Source organism: Siniperca chuatsi, linkage group LG21 (assembly GCF_020085105.1).
Source record: "Siniperca chuatsi isolate FFG_IHB_CAS linkage group LG21, ASM2008510v1, whole genome shotgun sequence".
Taxonomy (NCBI): Eukaryota; Metazoa; Chordata; class Actinopteri; order Centrarchiformes; family Sinipercidae; genus Siniperca; species Siniperca chuatsi.
In genome coordinates this window covers 1,921,847-1,943,059 of record NC_058062.1, presented here as the reverse complement: position 1 = coordinate 1,943,059, position 21,213 = coordinate 1,921,847, and the positions used below count along the sequence as shown (strand labels likewise).

At 44.0% G+C, this 21,213-nt stretch overlaps 1 protein-coding gene across 4 annotated transcripts; it reads left to right on the top strand.

The window, feature by feature from the left end:
- On the top strand, nucleotides 1-21,065 carry LOC122869041 (calpain-15-like). Of its 4 annotated transcripts, none has more exons than XM_044181583.1 (13): nucleotides 1-383; nucleotides 1,838-2,025; nucleotides 7,000-8,095; nucleotides 10,093-10,301; nucleotides 10,832-11,015; nucleotides 11,808-12,031; nucleotides 12,110-12,235; nucleotides 12,704-12,856; nucleotides 13,150-13,311; nucleotides 15,096-15,316; nucleotides 17,124-17,269; nucleotides 18,938-19,116; nucleotides 19,997-21,065. In XM_044181583.1, the coding sequence occupies exons 2-13, from the start codon at nucleotides 1,865-1,867 to the stop codon at nucleotides 20,172-20,174; spliced, it is 3,039 nt and encodes a 1,012-aa protein (XP_044037518.1). In that variant the 5' UTR covers nucleotides 1-383; nucleotides 1,838-1,864; the 3' UTR covers nucleotides 20,175-21,065. The 4 variants fall into 4 exon arrangements, with proteins under 4 accessions (XP_044037518.1, XP_044037520.1, XP_044037519.1 ...); XM_044181585.1 differs by having other exon boundaries at nucleotides 1,811-2,025; XM_044181584.1 differs by having other exon boundaries at nucleotides 1,808-2,025.
- Nucleotides 21,066-21,213: the final 148 nt, after the last annotated feature.

Genomic DNA, 21,213 nt, shown 5'->3' with positions numbered 1-21,213 from the left:
TCTGAGAGATGATGAAGTTCACTGCTATACTGTAAATGAATATGTTCCGTTTTAAATGTGCCGTGCCTTTATTTTAAATGGTAATTTAATCCACACCCTCAAACGTGAGACGCTGGAACCTGGAAATGTTTGCCAGCTCTGCTTGCAACATGATTTGTGATTGAGTTACTGGAAAAGTGTTGGTGACCCCATGTTGGTCTGCAGCTTTATTTTGAATTACGTGGCAGGAAGTGTTTTTGATTCCCCGTGGCTTGATGGTGCTGATGAGAGGAGAGCAGTGGTGACTGTGCACAGAGGATGCACAGAGGATGCATGGAGGTCTCAGACAGCCGGCAGGAACATCCATCCCCTTCTTGCACCAACGTGTCGTGTCTGCACTCCAGGTGAGTCCGGCTGTTCGTGCTGCTGTTTGTCTGAATGTCCTCCTGCTGTTCTGCAGTTTCTCACTCAGCCACCAGCTGTACTGCAGGTGCACCAGGTCACCTGAAGTCTACGTGAACTTCAGTATCAGCAAGGGATGCGTCTGCATCGAGGTACAGAGGAATCCACCTGCGTGCACGCCTTCTTAATGCAAACCAGAGCATTTATTCAGTTTTAATTCTTGTCATGATTATTTTTTAATGTATCTCTCACGCACCTGAAGCTGGAGCTCCTGAGCTTATCGGACACATTTTAAGTCCTTGCACAAGGACAAAACTGTGGAGTGAGCAGGAGCAACCAGATATCCAAAATAAGCAATACATGACACCCGTATGTTCCCTCTCTGAGGCAAATTAACAGTCTGAGCAATGTCCCTCACTAATGAAGCTCTGAATACTGTTTCTCTGCAGGGCGCTGATGCTGATGCTGATGCCAATACTGATCAATATAAAGCTGAAGCCTTCAGTTAAAGGCCTGGAGAGTCGAAATGTTTCGATAAAAATGTTTGAAAATCCTTCAGATTTCAGTTTAATATGAAATGAGTGTGACATTATGTTGTGATACATATGATTCAGCACTGTTACTGTGTGATTTGATGTGTATATATTGTCGAATTCAGGAAAACTACGAACCAGATGTTACAGAATAATCAGGATTTGAGATTAAAAGTTCATTCTTGACCTTGAAATCAGCAGTTGGCAGAACAGTCTCACCCCAGGGTCCATTTTGTAGCTGTTCTGGAGCTTTCGACTGTATCGCATGATCTTTCTCGTTTGCCTAGTTGGAATTGTGGATGTTCAGATTTCTCCTTGTCCATGTCGAGGTTGAATTTTGATCTGTCGACCGGCAAAAGCTGAACTTTCAATCTCGGTTTTTAAGCCAACATGGAGAAGATACACATGGTGATTTTATGTGAAAATTATTGCATTCTTTTCGTCACTAAATAAATGAAAAATTGAAGACTGTGTGGCCTCAACCAGGGCTGAAACTCTGACCCAAACCTTACCTTAAAGGGGCAGTTCACCCCCAAATCAAAACTACACCTGTCTCCTTTCACCTGTAGCACTGTTTATCCATCTGGATAGTTTCAAAACGAGCTGCAGAGTTTTGGAGATATCGCCCGTAGAGACGTCTGCATGTTTTTTAATATAATGGGACTACATGGCGCTCGGCTTGAAAAACTCAACTTCTCTTTCCAGAAATCACAGGCCGGTTATTCGAGATAATCCACAGATTTGTTGTGAGCAGTTTCATGCAGGAACTATTTTCTTCCTCCATGAAACTGCTAATTTCAGAAGCTGGAATCTGAGAATATTTGGTATTTATGTTTGGAAAAAATAACTTTTAGCAAACTGTCAAATTCCAGCAGAGTTTGTTTCACTATCAGCAGATGCCGACTCTCCTTCTGCCCCCTCAGGACGCTTCCACTTGAGCCAGCAGCATCATGGGAGGTTCCACCTCCTCCCTTGTTGAGGACGCCGAGGGTGATGCCGCACCCCGGGGTGCAGCTCTGCCCCCCTCCCCCATCATGGGATGTCTGAGGAGCAGCCAAAGCACCTCCATCCCTCGGCAGCTTCCCCGACCCAGCAGGCACAGAGAGCGCAGGTGAGACACGAGCACCGACTGCAAACAGCGATGGTCGACCGGCCGTCCCAGCAGCCTTTGCGCCGGTCAGCAACCAGTAATGCAGCGAGAACAGTCCTGGATTAATTACTGCAAAGCGATCGATCAGTTACTCACCTGCTGAGCTTAACCTGACAGATCCTTTCGCATCTCATCTCATTATCAGTGAAGTCACTAGATGTTTTAAACGACTTCCTCATTCATTAAGTACCTGATCTTTGCTGTGCAAAGTAGCTCCACTGCTCGTTTTCCCTGAAGCTCTAATATTATATTTAATAAACATATCAAAATGACTTCTGATGTTCCCACTATAAAACAAACTCAGTGGGAAACCCTGTTTTTGCTTTAGACATCTAAAGGTGTGTTCACACAGAAAGCAAAACAAATCTTCGCCTCGCATCATTCGCACAAATCTGACAAGTACCAACTGTACGGACGTTAGCTGTTAGCTAGCATCGTACGCACTGACCTCGTGTGTTTTGTGTTCAGCTCAACCTCTGACTGATCTCAGCAGGAGCTCCGGTTTCTTCTGTTACTGTCCTCCAGTCTCTCTCCTTTTTCCTCTCGTCTCTACGTGTTTCTGAAGCAGATTCGTAAAGTCCTGGGATAAATGTTTTCAACTCGCGCAGATGCATCTTCGCCTTCAGGCTCAGCTCACTTCACTGCCAGCACAGCACTAATTGGCCTGTTTATCTCAGGCTGCATCTTACCCGCTCGTAAACAAGACCCCCAGCTACTTGAATTCCTTCACTTGGTTTTCTTGGAGGTGCAAACACTCATCACAACTGCTACACACTTGGCAAACCGGCACAGAGCACCCTGGAGGTCACAGTCCCTTTTAAGCCTATGTAACTACACTGTCAGCAAAAAGCAGAGATGCAGTCCTGAGGTCACCAAACCGTAAACTCTCCGCTCCTCGGCTGAGATTCTGTCCAAGGAAATCACCAAGAGAAGTGGCAGTATGCCGACACAACTCTTACTCAGGCTGTACAGCAGAAATAAATCTCAGTGCTAGTGACAAATGTCTTTTCAGATCTATCCGTGTGCCGGAATCGGTTTTACTCCACGACTTTATGCAAATAACTCAGCGAACATGTTTCTTGGAGCAGGACCTAGAGCCATCTTCCTGATATGAGTTGTAAAACAAACCAAATATGACCCAATTAAATTTATTTATACAGCGCCAATTCATAACAGAAGTTATCTCATTGCACTTTTCCTACAGAGCAGGTCCAGACCGAACTCTTTATAATATTATTTACAGAGACCGAACAAATCCCACCATGAGCAAGCACTTGGCAACAGTGGCAAGGAAAAACTTCCTTCAAGAGGCAGAAACCTATTAATAAAGTAACAATAATAGGAATGATAGTGATAGTAATAAGACTAATAACAACAATTGTAGCAGCAGTTGTCGAGCAGGAACACGGGGGCAGCAGGCGGCCCACAACCACAGATCCAGACTCTGCAGGAACACGGGGGCAGCAGGCGGCCCACAACCACAGATCCAGAGTCTGCAGGAACACGGGGGCAGCCCACAACCACAGATCCAGACTCTGCAGGAACACGGGGGCGGCCCACAACCACAGATCCAGACTCTGCAGCTCCGGAGGCAGAAATACCTGCTGAAAGCGACAGAAGGAGAGAGGAGAGAAACGAGAAAGCACAAAACTACGGGAGAGAGAAGATGTCGAGTTACTAACATGCAGTAATGGGATGAAAATATATACAGACGGAGAGGAGGAGAGAGGTGCATCATGGGAAGTCTCCCGGCAGTCTAGGCCTATAGTAGCATAACTAAGGGATGGTTCAGGACTCACCTGAGCCAGCCCTAACTATAAGCTTTATCAAAGAGGAAAGTCTTCAGCCTACTCTTTAATGTGGAGATGGTGTCTGCCTCCCGAACCCAAACTGGGACCTGATTCCACAGGAGAGGAGCTTGATAACCAGAAGCACATAATATAAATACAGGTTAAAGGCTTCTTGTTTGTTTGTTAATTCTACGAGTAAAAATGAGTGATTATGATGATTTATTAATGTTATTGTGCCACACATTGCACCTTCAGTGTGATGCAGAATGGAGCAGATGTTTAGTTTATATTCTACACTTCTGTGGACGTCCTGGGCTCGAGCATGTGGTTATGAATTTTTCATGAATTAGTCGATATAAAGTAAACCCCAGCCTTCCCGAGTTTTGTTCAGATCTCCACTTATTAATTATTACTGTATCTCCGTCCAATGCGCTGTGTACAGTCTGTCCTCTCTGCTGCCACATTGTCCCGGCCTCCATCAGACTCGGTCCAAGCAGGAGTCGAGTTACTCTCTGACAGGAAACGTAACGCTACCAGGGAAATCCCCGATGACTGAACTGCAGACGCTCGTCTGCAAATGCACGCACGCGCTTTCCAGAGGGAATTTGGGTCCGCAGACATCTCTGCATTTCGTTCGATGCGTGAAGATCAAAATGGACCGGCAGTGACATCTGAAAGATGATGATCAGATTAGTAATATCACCTGCTTTGAACTTCTGTGCAGGAAATCCTCTAAATGCAGGAAATGTCGGGCGTGTTTGTGGAGCTGTTTAAGAGTTTTCTCAGCATCAAGCAGGTGGAGGACGAGCTACAGCGGAAATATTAAATGCATCTACTTGTTTTCTGAAGCTAAAATATATTAGAAAAAAACATCATGTTGTATTTATGAATAAAGCCAACAAAGCTGCATATTTTGATTTATATAATATCATTTATGATTTATAATAATAAACTCTATTTATTCAGCAAAATCGGGCAGATAGAAAGTACAGAGCGTTAAATACCCAATAAAAACTAAGTGGTAACTTTGATAAAAGGCTTTTTAAAACAGATTTTGTGTGTAAGGTGGCGTCCAGAATTACATGATCACATTTGACATAAATCTTGTGATAAATAATTAAGTTATGACTAATAATTAATAACAACTTTGAAGCTTTTACACTGCACATTTGCAAAGAAATTTCCCGTAAAATGTTTTTACTGAATTTGAGAAGATTTGTAATGTTGAGGATTAATAGAAGCAGACCTGTGAAAACTTGATGTACTCAGAAAGTCATCCATTAAAAACTATTTAAGAAAAAGTCTAAATTAATCCTTATGATTACAGATTACACTTAACAAGCCAGCTGCAGTGAATAAATGAAATACGTAAAACTGAGACACCTGTCAGTTAATCTGAAGACCAGTTATTGTTTACAAACTATCAGTGGATATTTTTTTAACTGTGTTTTATTGGAAATAATGAATTTGCAATGGAGTAAAATATCAATTTAGCTTCAATATATAGTCTATAGAAAGATAAATAAACCAAAAGTAAATACAGTAGCTCCATTCATTCACACCACTGGATTATCTTTTAGGTACAGACATAAAACAAACAGCTTCAGTAAATAAATAAAACACTTACAAAAATGTTTGGAGACGCCCATCAGTTCATGTGAAGACCAGGTGTTATTTACAAAATGAGTAATGACAGTAGCTTCGTGCATTTCCACCACAGTTCAGAAGTACTCGCCGAGCTCTTCCTCGCAGAATCGCCTGCATGTCAGAGACAGTTTGCGCTGCAGTCACCCGTCCAGGTTGGGCTGTGCTGGAAGTTTCAGGCTTGATGCCAAAGCTGCTTCGAGCGCAGCTAGAAAATGTGGGCCAGCCTCCGCAGAGGAGTCCCACAGGCTCATCGAGTCTAAATTTCCCCCTGGAGGCCACCGCACAGATGATCTGGGTCTGTTCTGGAACATAAATCTTAGATGTTTAACAGTGTTTTTGTACCAAACTCAGTGTCTTACAAAGGCCTGAACTCTCTGCACACACCAGTCTTACTGTTGGTGAAACGGCCGAGATAATACACGAGGAAGGTGTGATCTATCAGCGTCTGTGAGGGACCAGTCAAACAGTTAATGTTGCTGCCGTACTGCAGCTTCTTGTTTCATTTCCATATTCATGCATTTTAATTTCGTCCTCCGAGCCACCGCAGGGTTTAGAAAAATGCAAGAACTGCTAATGCGCCCGTTTATATTTGGATTTTTTCCCCTCGTCTTCCCAGCTTTCTCCTCCGTTTCTCCCCTTGGGGATTTTACAGTTACATAAAACCAGAGTTCAGCTGAAGACAGTTCTGATATTTTTCGCATTACACTTGCTATTAGCAGATGTTTGTGGTGGGTGTTATATCAGTGAATTTAACCATTGGCGTGCTAAAGTCACAGGAAACACCCCAAACTGGAACTAACCATCCCTGAATGATTCTCTTGACACAGTGCAGTGTTAGCATCCACTAAAAAAAAATATTTCAGAGGACGACAAAACTCTTCCAGGGCCCATCATAAACATAAAACTAATCGTTTACTGCTCAATTCTTTAATCAATTAAATCAAAATATATTCATCAATTATAAGAGACAGATTAAGGCCCAATATAAGATATGACTTTATTGATCCCAGAGAGTAAATTCACATGTTCCAGCAGCACAGAGACAGGCTAAGAGGAAATAAATAAAAATAAGAGAAGAAATTAAATAAATATATATATATATATATATATATATATATATATATATATATATATATATATATTTATTACATCACCTTAGGACTAGGATATAAAGGAATTGTGCAAATATCTGTACAAAAGAAATCCAGTATTGCAACTCTGGCAGCCACGATGTGTCAACTAAATATAATATATAGGTATAGGTATCACTGATATATACAAACATACATACATACAATGTTAATACTAATATATTAGAATAGTGTAATATATGATATATGTGCAGTATATTTAATTTACACACACTATACAGAAATAATACACTACTATATATATAATACAAATGGAAAGAAGAATATAGAATATAGCATATAATATAATAAATATAATAAATATCAAATCCAAACTATGATTCTGAAGTATTGTGTTTTCTCTCCAGTTTCTCTTCCGGTTCGATGCCCATGCAGAGGAGCCAGTGGGCTTGTGGCTGCTGTACTTTCCTCAACGCAGCCGGTGCCCCCCGCTGCTCCATCTGTGAAGCCCCTCGGCGAAGACCCGACTCCCGGTGGGTGTGGCACGGGACCAGCAGGGAGGAGGGTCGCTGGTCCTGCCCACGCTGTACGCTGGCCAACCCCCCTGACAGTCTGGTCTGCTCTCTGTGTGGCTACAAGGGAGCACTGGACCGACTCCGGGGCTCATCTGAAGACCAGCCCCAGCCTCAGCGCTCCAGTAGCTGCTCCGGTCCCCTGAGGCCATCGTCCACTGAGCCGTGCGCGCGGCAAAATCAAAAACAGCCCGGAGGTACAGATAAAAACAGCCTGGTTTGGGAATGTTTGAGGTGCACTCTGCAGAACACCCCTACCTCCATGTCCTGCTCTGCTTGTGGCGGACCACGCAAACTGTCCCTCCCCCAAATCCCTGTTGACGCCTTGCTCGTGCCTGAAGTCTGCGATCAAACAGGAGTACAAAAACCAGAACCTGCAGCGGGGGCGCTATCCCTTTCTATATCAACCCGAGGAGAATGTTTACCGGTAGAAGCTTCATATCCACACACGAGCTCCTCAGTGCTCAGTGTGGCGTCTTCAGGTCATAATAACCCTCTTCCCTGCAGTCGCAGAGAGGTGCCACCTCCAGAAGGTTGCCTCAGTCAGACACATAACCTAAGTCCTTCTCCGTCAACGCTCGCCGTTTCACATCTGTCCGCCCAACCGGAGCTCCTGCCCGGCAGACGGCTCAGCATCCTGAAGGAGGAAATGTCCCCGCTGTCGCCTGCGCCAGACGCCGCGGTATCGTTCCCGCCGTGTGCGGTCCCCGTCAACAGGACAGAGGAGTGGTCATGTCTGGCATGCACGCTCATCAACAAGGTCAAAGCCAAACACTGCCTGGCCTGCCGCACTCCTCAGCAACACGTCGCCCAGCTGAAACCAGCTCTGTCCCCAAAGAGGAAGGAGAGCATGCTGGTGGAGGCGCTGCGACAGAGTGATGAAGGAGAGGCCAAAGAGCTGTGGGAGGACATCGTCAGCTTCTGCAGAGAGGTTTGTATACGACTCAGGCTCAGTTAGAGTATCGCCTTTACAAGATAAACCTTCAAGCTAGCAGGATACTCCAATTTCAAGCCCTCCCCCCTCAAACATGGAACAGCTTATTGTTCCTTCACTGTGCAGTTTCATCTGCTGAGGGAGGAAAGTTTCTCTGAGTTCACCTCATCTTCTCTCTCCCGTAGTTCTGTGCTTTCTCGTTTCTCTCCTCTCTCCTTCTGTCGCTTTCAGCAGGTATTTCTGCCTCCAGAGCTGCAGAGTCTGGATCTGTGGTTGTGGGCCGCCTGCTGCCCCCGTGTTCCTGCTCGAAAACTGCTACTACAGTTGTTGTTATTCAATTCAATTCAAGAAAAAACTTCCTTTAAGAGGCAGAAACCTCGGACAGAACCAGACTCAATGGTGGGCGGCCATCCGCCGCTGCCGTGTTATTGGCTCTGTTACTAATACTGACATTGTTCTTCCTATAGCTGTCATTCCTATTATTACTAATTTATTAATTTAAAATTAATAATTTATAAATACTATTCTACTATTTAAAAAAAATAAAAAATTCTACGTGGTCTTTGTATTGTGCCTCCCTAACCTTATCCCCTCTCTCTCTCTCGGACAGCCGCCCCCCCTGAGTCTGGTTCTGCTCGAGGTTTCTGCCTCTTGAAGAAAGTTTTTCCTTGCCACTGTGACCAAATGCTTGCTCATGGTGGGATTTGTTGGGTCTCTGTAAATAATATTATAAAGAGTTCGGTCTAGACCTGCTCTATAGGAAAAATGCAGTGAGATAACTTCTGTTATGAATTGGCGCTATATAAATAAAACTGAATTGAATCACCTTTTAAAACTCGGTTTCACACCTGGACGTGCCTGCAGGATTTATGACATCACAACTAGTTTGGAGCCAATCACGGTCCAGCATGAAACTTACATAAGTGTGATGTGGAAACTTGAAGCCTGTTAAACTTATGAAATTAACAATATTTGGATATTCATAGATTCTGGATTTATTTTTATGTCTTAAAACATGTCCTGAGGTTCTCTTTAAGTTAACGATCCACTAGGATGGAGAGAAGACGTAACTTGCCCTGAAAACAAGAATTTATACCAAAACTAGTGTAACTCCATGATAGTAAACCATGCAGTTGAAGTAACGAAACTGTAAAAACCCCATGACAGTGTGGATCAGCAGCATGTGACCTTGTACTGGGATGGTGAATGAAAACGTGCAGTTTGGCAGCCATGCTGGTCAAAATCCATATCATATGTCTCTAACTGCGATGGAAATGTTTACTTCTACCTTTTTTTTAAGTAGCATGCTCGTTTAGCAGGTGAATCCTCAACTCCTGACCCTACCTGTACCCTTTTCTTCTTTTTATTTAACCTTTATTTAACCAGGAAAGCCTCATTGAGGCAGCAACAACAACGTACATCATGAGACAGATGACGCAAACATATGCCACAAAATAAACAGAAATAAACAGAAGTGCAACTATAAAATCATGAATAACATTTCTAATGCGATCATATAAAAGATTTCATCATAAAAACAACACAAATGGCGCCGTAAAACGACCCAACATCTGTCTAAAACCATAAAAATAACCAATACAAATCCAAAACTGACAGTAATGAGACGAACACGTCAGAAATACCACAAAACACTGCCATGAAGCTGTTTAGGTTGGTGAGCTGTACTGACGTCACGTTAAGATGTCATTATTATAATTATGTCATAATTAAGGAGGCTGCTGCATGCTTCTTACCATTAGTCTTAACAGCGTGGAGCCCTACCTGTTTCTGATGCTCGCGGATGTTAAAAACACATCAGTCATAGAGTCGGCTTGTGAGATCAAACTTAAAATGTTGCTTCCCCCACTAGTTAGAAACATTTAGGAGCTGAATCTGAGCGTTAACCACACATTTAGCCCTTTTTCTCATATTTTTGTCATAAAGTCTGCTTGTACTTGAGGTTCAGTTGTTTCTGTGATTTGACTCTTTCCCAGAACAAAGTGACGTTTGTGGATGATCGCTTCCCTCCTAGTCCAAAGTCCGTAGGCTTCCCGGTGGACGACAGCGTCCAGCATCGCGTCAAGAAGTGGCTCCGTCCTCCAGAAATCAACTGCTGCAGCTTGAGAGACCGCGCGGTGAAGTGGTCCGTTTTCCGCACGCTTCGCCCATCTGACATCCTGCAGGGACTTCTGGGTAACTGCTGGTGAGCCAACTCAGCCCCACACATTAAAATCAAAACAAGAAACCAAAAAACATCTGTCGGCTGTCAGCTGTTTGGGTTTGTTTTTTTTTTTTACAATATCGAAATCCGTCAAAAGTGTTTATTTTGCTTTTACGCACAAGTTGAGATCAAATCTGTGCGTGCAAATGTCTCGTGAAGATATGAAGCCATTTTTATTAAGGCTGCAGTGCTTGAGAGCAGAGGATAGTGACGTAACAAGCCGTCCTGCTTGAAAAAACAGAAAAATTATGGGAAAATGTGATGACTCATAATAATGATAATGAAACACTTCTAACTACTGTACCTCACATAACCCTGCAGTACTGTTAAATGATTGTGTGTATTACATTTCTGTATTATTCTGCCTGCTTTAATACTTTATTCACAGATTGAAGGCTTCCTCCAGGATACATTAAAACTCTTGTCAGTATCAGACCCCCCCCGTAGGCTTGAAGCAGCTGCAGTCCTTTAAACTGCAGTATGTGTGCTGGGCTGAATGTGTCGGAGAACAGGTTCCTGAGTGCCTTGGCTGTTCTGGCCGAACGTCCCGAGCTGGTGGAGAAAGTGATGGTGACTCGCTCGCTGTGTGCGGAAGGAGCCTATCAGGTGCGTCTATGCAAAGACGGCTCGTGGACCACCGTGCTGGTGGACGACATGCTGCCGTGTGACGAGAACGGCCACCTCCTCTTCTCTCAGGTGAAACATTCAGCCCTGAACACTCAACTGTTTGTTATTTTCACGTATCAAGCAAAAGTAAATACGTTACCCATCACAAGTCCGTAACTGACGCCGTATTTTAGCTCCTAGTTTGCTCAAAACACACAACACAACAACGTACAGAGTGAAATCTAGAAATATCTCGTCGTATCTAAGGTTCGTCCTATTTACTGGAGCGGTGAACAAAGTTTCCATTGCATAAGAACCATATGGGATGGTAATGATTGTTCCAGGTAGTAGTCAAACCCTCAGGTGATACCAGGGAAACTGAGTCATGGCTTGTGGAAAAACTTTACCGTGGCCGTGGTATAAGCGGGACAATGCCCTTCGAGGTCTCCATTATCAGGACTTAATGGACGACTGGAGGCCAGAACGTCCGAGTCGGGCATTATCCCTTACTTACGTCAGGTTGAACCCATAGAATCACTTTCAACACTACCTATACATCATCACAAAATGTTCCCATTTTCTGACACCGGGATAAATGAATCCGCACCGTTTCCAGCGTGATAGCTGTGTAAACCTACTCTTAGTCTTAGATGTAAAGATCTCTTGCCACAGGCCGGAGCTGACGTATGTTACTTAAAGATATCGCGCCAGTTGTCTTTGGATATTTTCCATCTTGAGTTCTGTTTCCATTTTATCTCTTAATATGAAAGGCTGATGTTCCTCTGCCCATCACCAGATATGGTTTTTAATCCTTGGTACAGGAGATAATTACTTAAATATAAATTCTCCTAATCCTTTTTTTCCCTCATCGTCCCTCTCCAGGCCCAGCGGAAGCAGCTTTGGGTGGCTCTGATTGAAAAAGCACTGGCCAAGCTCCACGGTTCCTACTTTGCTTTGCAGGCAGGTCGTGCTATCGAGGGCCTGTCCACGCTGACCGGGGCCCCCTGCGAGTCGCTGGCCCTCCAGGTCAGTGCCACCAACCCCAAGGAAGAACCCATCGACACAGACCTCATCTGGGCCAAAATGCTGAGCTCCAAAGAAGCAGGGTGAGTGTCAGGAGACAATCTGAGAGGGGGGGGGTTTCATTTGAATCTGTTCAAAAATGAACTCTTTTGCGCTGCTAGTTTCCTGATGGGGGCGTCTTGTGGAGGTGGTAACATGAAGGTGGATGACACGGAGTACGAGGCCCTGGGTTTACGTCCACGACACGCTTACTCTGTCCTCGATGTGAGAGATGTCGACGGTCACAGGTGAGGAGTCGGTCCCAGGAAAGGTACGGGCAGATTAAGTGATACTACACCCCGAAGCTTATCTTCTGTATGCTCAGTTTGTCCCAGAGGCAGCACTTCACCAGAATACAGCTGAAGACAGAGTTATAGTGTGAAGCAGCATGCTCAGTCACTGTCTTTAACACCAGAGGAGGATTACGCTGCAGCACGTTTGAGGAGTTTCAGCAAGGCTGCAACAATCTGACTTTCCCTCCCGATACAGATTCCCAAACACCAAATACAAACCCAATGCCAGTGCTTTATTTCTCCCAAATTTAAAATCTGTTAAATGCTACCTTACAGAGTAACACGAGGCTGTAACTGTAACACACAGCTTCTTAAGTATAAGTGCAAACATTCGAACACCTTTACTCTTTCTAGGCTCGCACGAACTGTATTTTGAGATTTAATTGTTATAATGCAGAATCTAACGTCTTCTTCCTGTTTCAGATTACTGCAGCTGAGGAACCCGTGGGGTCGCTTCTCCTGGACTGGACCCTGGGCGGACGACTGGCCAAGCTGGCCTCCGCACCTGAAGAGGGAGCTCTGCGCCCAGCGGGCCGAGGACGGCCTGTTCTGGATGGACTTCTGGGATTTCATCAGGTAGGTCAGGAATTTAAAAACTAAAACAAGCTTTTGTAGTTTTTGTACGTTGTGATCTCTAAAATTCTTCACAGTTTAAACTGCGTCATATATTGTGACTGCTTAGTCAGAAAACAAAAAAAACATGAATTCATTAATAAAATAAGTAAATGCAAGACAATCTTTGCATTTACTTGACAAACATATAAGTAACAAAGGCAACTGTAAAGTCCCATATTGCATAGGTGTGTGTTTGTGTGTTTGTGTGTTTACGCGTTCACACGTGTCTGTGAGTGTGTGTTTGACCCTGGCAGGTACTTTGACTCAGTGGATATCTGTAAGATTCATTCAGACTGGCAGGAGGTTCGAGTACCGGGTGTTTTCCCGCGAGGAGCCGGCGTCCCGGTGACGGTGGTGTCCGTCACGGTGCTGGAAAGGACGGCCATGGAACTGGCTTTATTCCAGCAGGGCAGCAGGTAGGACAGCGCCCACCCTCCGGCCTGTGCAGCGTTCAACATAAATCTTTATTTTACAAACGCTGAGCAACCAACATGATGTATTAGTCGTAGAAAAGGTTTCAGTCGTAGTCATCTGGACGCTGTTTTCAGAATCAAGGCGTTTCAGCTCCCATCCGGAAGTCATTCTCAATTGTGAGAAAATGGGACGGGAACTCAGAAATTTAAGCTACTTTGTGTTACATAAGCCCCGCCCTCAGGAAGGAGTCTACCTGAGTATCTGTTGATTAGCTAGTTTCACCTGAAACTGACCTAATAGTTTCCATGATGGCCCAGTAATCAGTAATCAGGCCTATTGTTTTCTGGCTGCACCTCCCTCATCACTGTTAAGTACCTGATTAGCATGTGATTGGCGTGACCAAGGTGCTAATACACTGTGATAAACTTTGGGCAGATTGAATCTCAGACCACCATTTTTTGTTCAAAGAGGGGTTTTCTTTATTCACAAAAATGGCTTCCTTGACTCCTTTTTCAAACCAACTCTTCTCTCTACTTAGAATCTTCACCTCGTTGTCTTCAAATGTGTGGTTTGTGGCTTTTAGATGCAAACCACACATTTTTAGGTGAAACTAGCTAATCAACAGATACTCAGGTAGACTCCTTCCTGAGGGCGGGGCTTATGTAACACAGAGTAGCTTACATTTCTGAGTTCCCGTCCCATTTTCTCACAATTGAGAATGACTTCCGGATGGGAGCTGAAACGTCTTGTTTCTGAAAACAGTGTCCAGATGACTACGACTGAAACCTTTTCTATGATGGATCACTCCTGGACGAATGAGGGACGACACCGTCTCATGATGTATTAGCATTAAGCGGTATTAATAGATGCAAGCTACACCTTAACTGTAGCTACTTGTCTGAGCTGTTCTGTGCAACACATTAGAGATAGTACGTGGAGACAACAAGAACTGTGATTGGTCGGTTTGGGCTGCTTGTGTCTTCTCCTTTTCAGTAACACACATTTAACAAGCCAACTGTTCCTTCGACTGTCCCTCTATCGCAGTGAGTAGTCTCGTACTCAGTAACGAGGCAACACAAACCTTCTCACTGCTGCCATATCACAAAGTAAATACTGCAGGGAATATAGTTATCGATCCCTTCCAGACATGTTTTAAGACATAGAAATACTCTATAAAATAATCATTTGCGTCTGTCAAGTCTTCATCTTCTAAATCCAGATCCTGAACGTATGAACATGCAAATATTGTTCATTTCAAAAGTTTAACAGCTGGACACAAGATGTCTCCTACTTCAGTAAAAAGCTTCACGTTTCCACATCACAGTTGCATACTGGACCGTGATTGGCTTATGTGATGTCATAAATCCTGCAGGTACGTCCAGGTGTTAAACTGAGCTTTAAGGTGAGCTCAGAGAAACTTTCCTCTAATAAATCCTAATAACCACAGCAAACAATCAGAGCCCAGTAACTGTCTTCAGGACATGAAGTCCTGGATAAACTCTCTCCACCTTAATGAGAATAAATCTGAAGTCATATCATTTGGACCACAGCATTTACCCTCCTTTCTCTCTCCTCGTCTCGGCACATCGTCCCCTTTTGGTGAAATCACATGCGACAAATCCTATTTGTTGTCACATTCACCCCGCGTGCAAAGCTTCCAGGTCAGAAAGCCTCGGTCGCCTTGCAAATGTAGGAGGCAATAAAAGAATGAGATGAAACTGATTGCAGGCTGATCCATGTATAAAAAGCTGCATCCTAAACTTTTCTCTTCCTCCTGCGTCCTCAGGCGATGGGACACAGCAGAGAGCCACCTGCTGGATCTGTGTGTGTTGGTGTTTCGGGTCTCCTACGACAGCTCGGGCACCCTGACGCTGGGTCGTCTGCTGGCTCACAGCCGGCGCTCCGTGAGGAGGTTCGTGGGCTGCGACGTCATGCTGGAGCCGGGCGAATACGCTGTGCTCTGCTGCGCTTTTAACCACTGGCACAGCGCCGTCACGGAGGGGACAAGTAAGGACAACGTCAGGCTGTTTTTCAAGACACATGCTGATTTATATTATCTTCTTTAAAACCTATTTATTTCTTATTCAAAGCAAACTTGAAATATATATATATATATACACATTTCCTTGACAACAAAGCTTACCACTCATCACTCAACAACTGAATTCTTTAGAGGAAAAGACAGGAAAAATAAAGTAAAAATAATGGAGGAAAGACGAACATATATACCAAAGTGGAACCGCTAAAGCTCAGCAAAGGCCGCACCTCCGACAGACTGGTTCTTTTACTTCTTAAGTCTTAAATTAAACTAAACTCACAGTCCAACAATTTGCAAATCAAAATGGATGTAGTCGCCTCAGTGGCCTTGCTAGCAAATAAAGAGGGTACAACCAGTGGGTTTGCTGGTTAAACACTTCATGAGAGTTTTCTGGCTCACATTTCCTCATCTGGTCAGATATAAACTGACTGAAGTCCGTCTGCTGATATTGGTAAACCCGTTTAACTCTTTCCCCCCATCCAGCATTTAGTTCATACGCCTCCAGACTCGAACAGTCTCCCTGCAGAGAAAGAAAACTTAAAACTCATCTTTTCAAACAAACTTTTACTAAGTTTTACCTCATTGTCATTTATTTACCATTCATTTTATTAGTTTTTTTTAAAATCCTTTCTGCTGTTTTTAATGTTCCTATTTCTTGCATCTGTCTTTTTGTTTTTTCATCTTTTGTGAAACACATTGTATCCCATCTTTTAGTATCAAATGTGCTATATAAATAAACTAATTAAGTTTTATTTTTGTGTGATTGCTGTTGGTCTTGTAGCGAGTAGTGCGTAATTATTTTTCTCACTTTTAACAATAAATGTCTTAACATATATAAAAAAGTGGTATAACATCCAATCAGATGTGCATTTGGAGCTAACGGCAGCTCCAAATAGTAATCTTAAACTACCCTATTGAGTCACGAGTCATGTATTACTTCAGATTAAGTCTCATTTATCATGACCAATGTCATATTGTACGGGACGGTGTAGTCCCTCATTCGTCCAGGAGCGTTCCATCGTAGAAAAAGTTTCAGTCGTAGTCATCTGGACACTGTTTTCAGCAAATGCACGCTGTTCTGCAATCCTGAGTTAGCGCGTCACAACACAGACGACACGCTAACTCGGGGTTGCAGAGCGCCGTGCATTTGCATGTAAAAGCTACAAACCGCACATTTGAAGACGGCGAGGTGGAGATAGAAGTAGAGAGAAGAGCTGGTTTGAACGAGGAGTCAAGGAAGCCATTTTTGTGAAAAAAGAAAACCCCTCTTTGAACAGAAATGGTGGTCTGAGATTCAACTTGCCAACCGTTTACCACAGTGTATTAACACCGTGGTCAAGCCAATCACATGCTAATCAGGTACTTAACAGTGATGAGGGAGGTGCAGCCAGAAAACAATAGGCCTGATTACTGATTACTGGGCCATCATGGAAACAAAAAGGTCAGTTTCAGGTGAAACTAGCTAATCAGCAGATACTCAGGTAGACTCCTTCCTGAGGGCGGGGCTTAAGCAACACAGAGTAGCTTAAATTTCTGAGTTCTCAGACCATTTTTTCACAATTGAGAATTACTTCCGGATGGGAGCCGAAACGTCTTGATTCTGAAAACAGTGTCCAGACGACTACGACTGAAACCTTTTCTACGTCATATTGTACAATAATTTCTAAACATGTCTCAGGAGCGCTTTTAAATCTAAATGTGATAAACAGCTTTAATTCTGAAGTTTGTGAGTAGGTGTGAAAAAGAAATTTGCAGGACGTTGTTGTGTCTTTTCAGCGGGCTGCGGCGGCTCCGAGGTGCCTGGTTACATGCTGGCAGTCTACAGCTCCAGACTGGTGATGGTGGAGCAGGTAACGGCCTCCAACACCACCATCGCCGACGCCATCATCCAACTGACGGAAACTAAAGGAGAGAGACACGAGGTAATGCCAAGTTACCAGGTGATCGGGTAAAGACGCGTTCCTGGAGTTTGTATGCGTTTACTACCGTAATTCACCACTTTAGCTGTTGTTTGAGGGCAAAATCCTGCTGTTAAAAGTGTTGATGAAGAGCTCCTGAACGCATCACAAGAGCCCTTACGTTTGGTTTGCTCTCTGCTTATGCAGTAGTTATAAATAACGGGTGGATTTTGTCAGGAAAATAATGCTTCACTGCCGACGATTAGATTAAAAAACAGTTTGAAGTAACTTTACTGCTGATTTAATAATGAGAGAGTTGTGTCGTAGAGAGCGAGACCATTAAAGTCCAGTTTGACTTTGTATTTTTTCCATAAAAACTGCACTCAGATGTCGGCACTTCGGACCCAGTTAGCAGTAAACTGAGAACACATGTTCTGATAGATCTCAACTTCGTGTCCTAGTACTTTACTTGCGTTTTTATTGCGAGGCCTTAAAAGATGCAAAAGTCATATGCGTCCTGTATCTTGTTTCAGTGTTTCCTCGTGATGAAGGGGATGATTATCTTGGAAAAACAAAAGGCCGTTTTCTCGGTCAGTAGATGTTTTTGTACAGAAAGTGCGGTGGACAGAGAATGGCGTGCCATATATATATATATATATATATATATATATATATATATATATATATATATATATATATATATATATATATATATAGAGTGAATAACAGTATATGATATATAACAACAACATTATTACAGTACGTTCTGATTGGCCACATAAAATAGCAACCATGTGGTGCACTCCACAGTAAATAAGCAATTGAGGAAGAAAATTAAGTCTGAAGTGGTAAAACAATTTAAACTCTAAACATCCAAAACCAACAGCTGACTGAAAATAACTCCAACTGATTTGTGTGTTTTGAGGTGGAGGCATCAACACACTTTAACTCCTCTGCAATGTACATACAGGTGACAACAGGTGAGCACTAACCTGCCGTCTGCGTCAGGCAGAGGACATTTACTCAAGGACTGTACTTAAGTACAAATTCGAGGTACTTTACTTGAGTATTTACATTTTCTGCTTCCACTCTCCGACATCTCAGAGGAAATATTGGACTTTTTACTTCCCTACGTTTGTCTGATGGCTTCAGTTACTTTACAGATCACAGCGTTTCATCCCCTTCCTGTCCAGTGGAAACCACGTATCTCCAGGTGTCTGTGACGAGCTGAAGGATGAAGAGTTTCCTTCATGTGCTGAGGAAACTCTCCTCCTCCTGAAGCTGAATAAACTCTTTAACCCCCCCTCGGATCAGCTGGGAAACGCATCGTCACAGAGATGAAAACAGGCTGTTTCTCTGATACGTGGTTCTCACAGGACGGCGACGCTACAAACACGTGACGATCTTATAGACCATCATGCATTGCTGCAGGTTAAACTCCCCAACAGTATATAAAGCAGTTAAAATGAGCTCAACCTGAAACATCTGCAGCAGTAAAATGCAACACACACATGAATGCAGCAGGAATATGAATCCAGAAACATCAGATATAATAAAACACTGACAGGAAGCGTTTTACTGATAATACTCACATACTTTTACTGCAGTAAGGTTTTAAATGCAGGACTTTTACCTGTAGTGGAGTATTTTCACAGTGAAGGGTCTGAGTACTTCCTCCACCTCTGGTTTCAGGGTCGAGAGGGGATGACGTGTTACTACCTGACCCACGGCTGGGCGGGGCTCATCGTCATGGTGGAAAACAGACACCCCAGACATCACCTCCATGTGTCGTGTGACTGCAGCGACAGCTTCAACGTGGTGTCGACGCGCAGCAGCCTCAAAGCCATCGACAGCATCCCTCCTCTGCACAGGTTCACTGCAACACACACACACACACACACACACAGGCGGTAGCTCGCCTGGTCGAGTGCGGTCCATGTACGAAGGCTGAGCGCCCAGTGGGCCGGGTACGTTTCCAGGCCAGGGCCTTTGCTGCATGTCATCCCCTTTCCTGTCTCTCTCCAGCTGTCACTATCATAATAAAGCAGAAATGCTAAAAACAATAATCCCCTTAAAAAAAGGGCTGCGTTGGTGGGGGCCGCGCTGCTTCAGGTACCGGTGAGACATCCAGGATCCAGCTTGAACAGCAGATTCCTGAGTTTCAAGGCTTAAGACGCCGCACAGCAGTTTATAGTTTTACAACTCTGGAAAGTCACTATTTTACCTTCTGTTGCGACAGTCATGAGGTAAACAGTTTAAATCCTGCGTTCACGTTACAGAGTAATCTACCAGGAATGTGAGCTTGCATGTGTTTGCCTCACTGGTTCCCGCTGAAGACGTAAATCTTTAAAAACACCTCACAGATATATAGTTTCCTGTTTAAAAAAGGCTCTGTAATTTCCTCAAACAGCTGCTCGCTGTAGTTTTTATCAAACCAGGAGGAAATAGTGCATCTGTTGGGGACTATTTTCAGCGGCGGATGAATCCACATGTCACCCAGTGCAACAGTGCGGCTCACTGATGTGTTTTAACAGTTTTTATGGCTCAGAGGAAGAAGATCCATCAGGCTGTGATTCACACACGACACCTGTTAGTAAATCCGTTCACTGCTGGTTTGAGTCTGAACGTGAAGATTTAATGACAAAAAGAAAAATACAGATACTTTGAATAAATAAAATGACAGAAAGCAGCAGCGGTCTGCATGTCTATCAGTCGGATGTGGATGTGAACGAGGTTTTATTTCTCTCTCAGACAGGTGCTTGTGGTTTTGTCTCAGCTGGAGGGAAATGCTGGATTCTCCATCACACACAGGCTGGCTCACCGTAAGGCTGTCCAGGCTTCTCTGGGGAACTGGAGTCCCTCAAAGACGACACACAGTCCAGCTCTGAGCCCAGAGACCGCAGGTCTGCATCGGCCTCGACCCCTCTGACACAATGAGTCGGAGGAACTGGGAGGGATCAGATAATAGATCTGTTTCACACACTAGACATGAGATCAGGAGATCTCAACACGGAGGCAGCTTCGGTAGAGAACAGTCCAACACTTTAGGAATTGTCCTTGTTTGTCTCACTTCACTGTCGCTTTGATGGAAAACAGGCATATTTCCCATAAATGTTGGACTATTTTGCAAAGAGACATTATATTTAGTGAGCAGGGCAGACTTAGGTCCCAGTGCCGTTTCAGTTCCACGAACGTTTTCAAGAGTCAGAGCTCCTCAGAGACAGAAATAATCTCTCTGGTTGAATTAAACAGAACAGAACGGCCATGCAGGTTACACAGTGGACTAAAGACTGTCCCCTCTTCTCATTTCTCACTTTTGAACCTCCTCGCTTCCTCTCCTCGCGTCGTACTTCCTCCTACCTGAGGCCGAGGAGCCGAGGCAACAGGCATTTAACGAAATGAGACCTCCTCGCTTCGGGGCCGTCACTTTAAAGTCACATACGACGTGTTGCACAGCTGCATCATCTGTCCACTGTCACGCCTCTTTTATACGTCACGGGTGCCGAAAAGACTTCCGCAAAAGATCCAGCTGTGCGTCCTCGCTCCTCCAGATGCACTTAAGGAGTTGAGGCGTCCTTCGAGATGGCGCGCTGAGATCGATCGGAGGTGTAACGGGGGGCCTCGCTGTCTGATCCACTGTCAGCACCTTTCGTAGGGACTATTTCTTTGGTTGAAAGTAGTCACTATGAACACTGTTCACATTGTATTCTGTGGTATCCAGGGGCATCGGAAATACGCTTATTCATTCATTAAAAGTTATATTTCCGCTTCATTTCATCAACATGGTTGGAAGAATCGTAGAAAAGGTTTCAGTCGTAGTCATCTGGACACTGTTTTCAGAATCAAGACGTTTCGGCTCCCATCCGGAAGTCATTCTCAATTGTGAAAATGGTCTGAAAACTCAGAAATTTAAGCTACTCTGTGTATCATAAGCCCCGCCCTCAGGAAGGAGTCTACCTGAGTATCTG